This window comes from Odontesthes bonariensis, chromosome 16, assembly GCF_027942865.1.
Source record: "Odontesthes bonariensis isolate fOdoBon6 chromosome 16, fOdoBon6.hap1, whole genome shotgun sequence".
NCBI lineage: Eukaryota > Metazoa > Chordata > Actinopteri > Atheriniformes > Atherinopsidae > Odontesthes > Odontesthes bonariensis.
In genome coordinates, this window is record NC_134521.1 from 1,488,788 (window position 1) to 1,497,812 (window position 9,025).

General features: G+C 46.5%; 1 protein-coding gene across 1 annotated transcript; it reads right to left on the bottom strand.

Moving 5' to 3' along the window:
• Nucleotides 1–7,883: 7,883 nt before the first annotated feature.
• LOC142401881 (odorant receptor 131-2-like) lies at nucleotides 7,884–9,025 on the bottom strand. The gene has a single exon (XM_075487341.1). It carries the CDS (start codon nucleotides 8,823–8,825, stop codon nucleotides 7,884–7,886), a length of 942 nt encoding a protein of 313 aa, XP_075343456.1. The 5' UTR covers nucleotides 8,826–9,025.

Here is a 9,025-nt window from a genome sequence, read left to right on the forward strand (position 1 = left end):
TTCAGTCAGTTGGTTTTAATGTTTTAACATCTTTGCAATTTTTCTTTTTATGGATGTCCAAAGGAAGACGAAGGGCTGATTTTGTGTTTAACATTCATGTACAGTATATATTCAAGCCAATTTTATTTATATTATGGATAGATCATAAATAACCTGAATACTTGGAGCCCGAGTGGCCCTTTGCCAAGGCTAAGAGACAAAGTACCTCCTGAACGTCTGCTAGAAGATGTGAAAGCAACAATACAAACTATTTAAGGTAAACACAAGAAACTTGTGATAAAGAAAAAATAGACCAGACTCAGTGAATAATTCCCTATAATATAGATCAGTGAGCAGTTGCTGACCAACATGTCATTGGGGTCATCAGGTGGGAACGTCCTTTCAGTGTTTCGTCTAGTTGGGCCCAGGAGGGTAGACAGTGATCACTGGCGTCCCAGAGTCACTCCCCTAATGCCAGCCATCACTGCTCCTCACACCACAACAACCATCGTTTTTTTTTTTTCACAACCACAAGCTACCTAAAGGGATAATCACAGACCAATAAGCTGATGTACACAGGAGCTGGAGTGATCCTAGAGCTGCCTGGCTACAGAACAAGAAACAATACCAGGAGTAGTAAGGGTCAGCACGCCTAATGCAGATGAGGGCTGGAGGCAAAGACCAAGGCAACATGGAGGGAGGCTAGCCAGCTACCAGAGCTTCAGAAAGGTATAATGAAGAGGAAACTCCATAAGAAATACAACAAACTCTCCATACCTGAGGCTTTAGAGACTGTGAAACAATGACTCACAGCTCTGGCTACCCGCCTGAGAATGTACACTGGGGAAGCTGAAGCCAGGAGAATAAATAGGATTTTCTCCACTGAACCATCCAAAGTTTACACTCAGTGGCAGGGTAATAAGATGAGAATAGACCCACCCAGGGCTGAGACTGAACAATAGTGGAAGAGCATATGGGAGAAAGAAACATCATATAACCCCAACAATTTATGGCTAGTGGATCTGAGAGCTGACCACAGCAATCTCCCAGAAAAGGAACCAGTAACCATCACAGTCGCAGAAATGCAAAAAAGAGTCTCATGTATGAAAAGGTGGACTGCACCAGGCCCTGACATGATACACACCTACTGGCTAAAGAAACTACCTGCACTCCATGAACGCAGAGCAGCACAAATGGACCAGCTGCTAATGGATGGGACGCACCCAGACTGGTTCACCAAAGTTCGGACTATCCTGTTCATAAAAGATCCACAGAAGGGAGTGATTCCATCCAACTACTGATCAATAATCTGCCTCCACACAACATGGAAGCTCCTGTCAAGAATCATAGCGGTTGAGTAGTTACACAGCTTAATACATGAGCGGAGGCCCACAAGGGACTTGGGAGTAACACAAGAGGAGATAAACACCAGCTACTGATCGACAGGACTGCCATTCAAGACTGTGAGATCAGACATACAAATCTGTGCACCGCCTAGATTAACTACAGGAAAGCCTACAACTCTATTCCGCACACATGCATATTGGATTGCTTGGAACTCTACAACATAAACAGGAAACTAAGAGCCTTCATCAAGAACTCAATGGGACTGGGGAAGACAACCCTGTAGGTCAATTCCAAGCCAACTGCACAAGTTAACATCAAGTGCGGTATCTACCGAGGAGATGCTCTGTCTCCCGTTGCTTTTCTGCATAGGCCTGAGCCCCCTCAGCTACATCATCAGAAAGAGTGGCTATGCATACCAGTTCCCAAGTGGAGCAACCATCATCCACCTCCTCTACATGGACAACATCAAGTTGTCTGTCAGGACTGAGCGAGACATCGACTCACTGATACATGTCACTAGGGTATACAGCAAGGACACTGGGATGTCAATTGGACTAGATAAGTATGTCTGAATAATGTAAAAAAAGGCAAGGTGATGGTTACTGTTGAACTACCAGAAAGCACCATAACAGGTGTTGACCCATAGGCAAAAGGCAACCATGAGGAGGATAAAAGGAAGTCAGCCACAACCTAGTAGTTACATAGAGTGAGGTTGTGTCCTGAAGAGTCAGCTTAATGGGAAGAACAAAGTCTGAGCCATCAACATATATGTCCTGCCAGTCATCAGCTACCCCACTAATATAATAATCTGGCCAAATGAAGAGATAGAAGCCGGGGATATCAAGGCAAGGAAACACTTTACAATTCATGGAGGGTCTCACCCCAAGTCCAGCACCATGAGTTTGTACACTGAGAGAAAGGAGGGTGGGCAGCGACTAGGCAGCTTCAGAGCTACGATTAAGAATAAAACAACAAAGATTAAGGAATACATCAAGAAGAGGGTCCAAACTGTTGTTTGTGCTTAAGCACCAAACAGCAGTTTAGAGTACTCACCCTTTTTTGGAGGCACTGGAGAGTGCTCCTGTGGGCGAGTACCTCATTCTGCTGGGGGACTTCAATGCTTACATTGGCAATGACAGTGACACCTGGCAGGGCATGATTGGGAGAAACGGCCCCTTCGATCTGAATCAAAGTGGTGTTCTGTTGTTGGACTTCTGTGCTCGTCATGGACTGTCCGTAACGAACACCATGTCCAGGCCTAAGGGTGTCCATATGTGCACTTGGCACCAGGACACCCGAGGCCACAGTTTGATGATCGACTTTGTGGTTGTATCGTCGGACTTGTGGCCGTATGTCCTGGACAAGGGGCGGAGCTGTCAACTGATCACCACCTAGTGGTGAGTTGGCTCCGCTGGTGGGGGAGGATGCCGATCAGACCTGGCAGGCCCAAACGTATTGTGAGGGTCTGCTGGGAACGTCTGGTGGAATCCCCTGCCAGAAGGAGCTTATACTCCCACCTACGGCAGGGCTTCAACCATGTCCCGTGGGAAGTGGGGAACATTGAGTCCGAATGGGCCATTGTTCCAGAACTTCAGCCATGAAGCTGAAGAAGGAGTCCTATCAGGACTTTTTGACCAGTGGGACTCTGGAAGCAGCTGAATTGGTACCGACGGGCCACGTTGCTGAGGCAAAAACTCGGGCGTGGGAGGAGTTCTGTGAGGCGTATGGAGAACGACTTCCGGACGGCCTCGAAGAGATTCTGATCCAACATCCGGCGGCTCAGGGGAGGAAGTGGTGCAGTGTCAACACAATGTATGGTGGGGATGGGGCTCAGCTGATCTAAACTGGCGACGTTGTGAGTCGGTGGGGGCAATACTTCGAGGACCTCCTCAATCCCACCGACACACCTTCTGATGAGGAAGCAGAGTCGGGGACCTCGGATGTGGGGCCTCCCATTTCTGGGGCTGAGGTTGCCGAGGTGGTCGAAAAGCTCCTCGGTGGCAAGGCCCCAGGGGTGGATGAGGTCTGTCCCGAGTTCCTCAAGACTCTGGATATTGTAGGGCTGTCTTGGTTGACACACCTCTGCAACATTGCGTGGACATCAGGGACAGTGCCTCTGGACTGGCAGATCGGGGTGGTGGTCCCCCTCTTTAAAAAGGGGGACCGGAGGGTGTATTCCAACTATAGGGGGATCACACTCCTCAGCCTCCCTGGTAAGGTCTATTCGGGGGTACTGGGAGGAGGATCCGTCAGACAGTCGAATCGTGGTTTCAGGAGGAGCAGGGGGGACTTTCATCCTGGTCGTGGAACAGTGGACCAGCTCTACACCCTCAGCAGGGTCTTGAAGGGTGCATGGGAGTTCGCTCAACCGGTCTACATCTGTTTTGTGGACTGGGAGAAGGTGTTCGACCATGTCCCTCGGGGAGTCCTGTGGGGGATGCTCCGGGAGTATGGAGCGCCCCCGGCCATACCCCCTTGATAGGAGGTTGAGGGGGTCTGTTTTGGCGACCTCAGAATCGGGTCTCTGCTCTTTGCGGACGATGCGGTTCTGTTGGCGTCGTCGTGGCGTGACCTTCAGCTCTCACTGGAGCGGTTCGCAGCCGAGTGTGAAGCAGCTGGGATGAGGATCAGCACCTCCAAATCCGAGACCATGGGGAAAGAGGGAGAGTTCTGTAAAAATGTGTGGAAGAAGTTACGGGACAGATACATGAAGGCAAAGAAGAGGGCAGAGACTCCAAGTGGTGATGCCGGGGGCTTCAGACCTTCACCTCTTTTAACTGAATTAAAAAATTAAAATGATCCGAATACTGCAGCAATATCATTAATGACAGTATTCCTGTTCTTGACAGGGGCATTGTTTTCTTCTCGACATTCTTCGTTGTAGAGTAGTTAACGGTAACCTTAACGTAGCACCGCCACCTCTGTGACGGAGAAAATTGCAACAAATTGGCGCAAGTCAACTACTAGTGACTTTCGCCACTATATATAGCCGGCACAAAATCGTTACGTCATCAACACTGCTCGCGCTAGCAGACGCGGCAACCATGCTAGAGCCTTACGGTGCGTTCACACCAGACGCGGTCGGGCGACGCGATTACATACAAAGTCAATGCAAAGACGCGATTAGACGTGGATTCGAGCCGGCGGCGCGATGAGGCGCGGTGGGGCGGCGCGGTGAGGAACGGTGAGGAGCGGTGAGGCGGTGCGGTGATGCGGTGGCCGCCGCGCGAGTGAAAATATGCGATTCGCGCGAGTTCAAAAAATCCAACTTTGGCGAAATATTGGCGCCAGACAGCCTATCAGTGTTGAGATTCTGGACGACAGTGACGTGGAGACAGATGGAGAGGCGCTCCGCCGCTGAAATGGAGTCGTGTCTGTGGCATGCAGATGTAAATTAGCTTCTAAGCTACAATCTGGTGCAGGTCATCTATTTACTTTGTCATTAATGTACTTTGCACATGGTCCCTGACTAAATAAAATAAAAAAAAATAAATCACCGCCTTCTCCATGAGTTCCGTCTGGATGACGGCCGCCTCCTGCGGCACCCCAGGCCCACCAGGACCCAACCCGACGACCCGCTCGGGAGGACCGGCGCCGCGATCTCTCGGCAGGACACCATGCCACAGGCGCCCCGCAGCTGAAACGGAGCCGCGGCCCAGCTGCGGAGCGCCTGCAGCCAGCGTCCCGCCGAGAGATCAAGGCACCGATCCTCCCGTGGCGGCCGCTTCCAGAGGTGTTTCGGGCTCGCTGGGACCCAGTTTGGTGACCTGCTCAGGAAGATCGGTGCCATGATCTCTCAGCGGGACGCCGGCTGCAGGCGCCGGTCCTCCCGAGCGGGTCGTCGGGCTGGGTCCTGGTGGGCCTGGGGTGCCGCTGGAGGCGGCCGTCATCCAGACGCAACTCCTGGAGAAGGTGATGAAATTATCTGAGCTGAATGCACCACCGGATGATGTCACTGATCCAGACACGACGGCATGTGCGTTTCAGACGAATCTCGGACTGCCACAGCAGGTACAAGGACGCGATCAGCCATGGATAGCCCCTTGAGCTATTCACTCATTTTTTACTCGCGCGAAAGAGGCGTTTGAGGCGATGGAATTTAATTTACACCTGCGGCAACGATCGCGCGATGAAGGCGGTGCGAATATTCGCATCGCGTTTGGTGTGAACGCACCGTTAAGATATAGGGTAAGAAGCTCGGTCATCCGGTAGAGGCTCTGAGTAGAGCCGCTGCTCCTCCACATCGAGAGGAGCCAGATGAGGTGGCTCGGGCATCTGGTTAGGATGCCTCCTGGACACGTTGGATAGACTATGTCTATTGGCTGACCTGGGAACGCCTCGGGGTCCCCAACGGAAGAGCTGGAAGAAATGGCCGAGTTGAGGGATGTCTGAGCTTCTCTGCTCAAGATGCTGCCCCCATGACACGATCCCCGGACTACTGGTCGATGATGGATGAATGGAATAATAGGCCCAGTTTTAATTTTTTTTTTTAAAAAGGAGCCATATTCTAGAAAAATCTTTTTCTTTTTCTTGGGAGCAGATATTAGGGTGTCTTAAGTAACCATCAAGTGTAAAACTCCCAAGAAACACAATGATGGATTCATTGTGTTCCTCATTTGAAAACCCATTCTGATTTTAATTTCAAATTTACACTGTACCGTAAGTTGACTCCACCTCCTCTGCTAAGCCTCGTCACTCACATTCACCCTACAGACTGATGAACCCAGGTTTTTGGGGTAACTCTTGTTTCAATATAACTTTATTGTTACAATTGGCATTGATATTGGAAGCAGCAGGACAAGATTACAGATTAATTACATCCATGTATTCACCACCATCTCATAGAAGTTTATTAAATTGTTAAAAATCTTAATCTATTACTTAGTCTTCTGAGACATAAATTCTTCATTAATTTTATGCTTGTGGACATGGAAATAAATACCCAGAGGAATACATTCTCAGGCCTTTTCATGAAACAGGAACAAAAAAAAACTATCATATCCCAGACATTTTGAGACTGAAGTTGTTTGGTGGTGAAGTTACACAGGAGATCTTAGTTTGTCTCCAAACTCAACTAATACTTACACCAACTGTACTTCGAAACTCACTTGTTGTTTTTCTGTTAGACTGGGTTGAAGGGGCTGGGTTAAAAAAATTTGATTCAATCGATTTTGGATCAATTGAATTTTAAATTATGCAAAAGCAATTTGTAGGGCATGAGATCGATTTTTCCCCATGAAGTTAACCCCAGTGGTCTCGTGCGTGATGCAACAGTGGCGCGTTTACGTCCGCTTGCCATTCAAGCGCACAAAATTGCAAGATGGCCGACGCAGGTAAAACTCCGCTCAGCAAGCCACCCCAATTTAGTCTGAAGTCTGGAACCATTTTGGGTTTTAAACAATAAAAGGACAAAGAGCTGGATAAAACTAAAGTGGTTTGCAAGATCTCCCAAACGGAGGTCAGTTATTGTCAAAATACTACAAACCTCAAAAACCATTTGACAAGGTATCACACTACGCTGATATTAGCTTCCGCCAAAAAGCCGTCCGGGCAAACCTAAAAAAACGGAGGGAGTCACTAACATTACCAGCCGATTCTCCGCGGGCCATAGTGCGTATCCACTGTTGGCTCACCTAGCAAAGCAATACCTTTGTGTCCCAGGGACCAGTATTGCGTCGAAGAGGGTGTTTTCAACTGCGGGTGATATTGTCACTGCAAAAAGGAGCTGCCTAACCCTAATCAGGTCAATGAGCTACTTTTCCTGCACAATCTCACAATTACCAAGTGACAAAAAAGTCACAATAACAGGACTTGACTTTAGATAGTTTAAGTTTAATTTTAGTTTTGTTACCATTATTATAATTTTTGCACATTAAGAAGCAATGCCTTACAATTTGCAGTGATGGAATGTTGTAGTTCTAGTACACTTTCACTTGCAATTCCTTTATAATTTTAAAGTTGCATTTTTGAGACTTGAGACAGTTGTGTTTACAGCTGAAGTTTAAACTGTCTTTTCAAAAGTTTGCACTTAAAACCTGTTGTTTATGGTGAAAATAATAAATAAAATAAAACACATTTGTATTTTGTAACATAGTTGAGTCATTTTCATTATTTAAGAGCAGATTGAATTGAATTGTATCAAATCGAATCGTGACTAATCAATTCAGGACCTTTTGAATTGAAATCGAATCGATTTAGGAAATTGGCCACGATACCCGGCCCTATGTGGTTGATATATTGTATAATCACCAATTTATACCTAAGGCTCTGTGCTTAAGAATTTTACTGTTCCTGCACTCTAAAACCTGAGGAAAAATAAATACTGTCCAAAGAAATATTTAATTTCTCAACTTTAATGGGACTAAACTAGCATGAATCAAAGACCACGTGAGAGTTGAAATGTTCAGCCATAAATGCATTTGTCTTCATTTTTTTCATTTCTTTCTTTTATTTTCTTAAAGACAATTGCATGTATTGAAAATGTTGATGCGATATATGTATGTCACCCCAGACATGAAAGGTAAACCGATGCAAATGTTTCTCAAAGTCATAACGGGTTAAGGGGAAACTTTTGGCTTTCCTGAGATACCAGAAAGCTTCATTCGACAGCATAGATTGTACATGAGGACAGGTCTGATGGTCTGATCTCTGAGGCCATAGATCAGTGCACTCAAACACCTGGGAAGAATGATCAAAAACATATAAAAAACATTCTGGATGCGTATAAGTACACTAAAGAGAACAAGTTTTGAGACAGCAAATAGTAATGGGTTATGTATCGTTGAGGAGATACTGAAGCCCAGCTGCACCAGATGCATCAGCAGTGTGTTACGAGCCTTAAGAGCTGAAGCTTTGTCTGTGGAGGCTGACCTGGCTGCTATAATTACAACAATATAGGTGGAGGTGATTATCAGACCAGCACAAATAAACAGAAAACAAGTATAAGCTTCCTCATAATCGTAATATAGTGGTGAAAGCAACATGGCAACTGTATTACAAAACGTTTTCATCTGCAGAGTTTCTAGCTCTTCGAAGGGAAATTCTAACATTAAAATGACTCGAATGACAACATTTATAAAACAAATGGCCCAAACCACAATAACAGCCACTGCTGTGTTTCTGATGGTGATGATGGAAGCGTGCCTCAGAGGGTAGCACACTGCTACACATCTCTCCAAAGACATCACCACCAGTATCAGAGGGGAGATTTCATTTGCGAAATTTGCAAGAAAAAAGAAAACACCACATACAGGATATGTCAGAAATATTCCACACATAGACAATATGTACATCAACTGACTCACTGCCAGCTGAACGGTGTCTGCAAACAGGAGGTTATAGAGAAGAATGTAGCGGCAAGTTTCACGAAACACTGGTTTACTCCTCAAAGTGTACAACATGGTCCCATTAATGAAGAGGAATATACAGCATGGAACTGTAGTCAGAGTGGTATACAACACTCTCTCCAGGAACACCAGTCTAACAGTTGTGTTGGACATCTCACAGAAAACATTTAAGGAATCAGAAATATCAATATGTTCATCTCACTGGACGACAAAAACCCTACAAATCCACTTTAGTCTGCTTTGTAAACACTGTCTCTTACTTAGTTACATCCAAAGCATAAACTCCTTCATTTACATGTCAGTGTATCAGCAGGCTGGAGTCTGTGTTTGCTTTGAGAAAGGCTGCTCTGGTT

Excerpts from the sequence above, each read along its gene's own strand:
- LOC142401881 (XM_075487341.1), bottom strand. The coding sequence starts at position 8,825 with ATGTCCAACACAACTGTTAGACTGGTGTTCCTGGAGAGAGTGTTGTAT.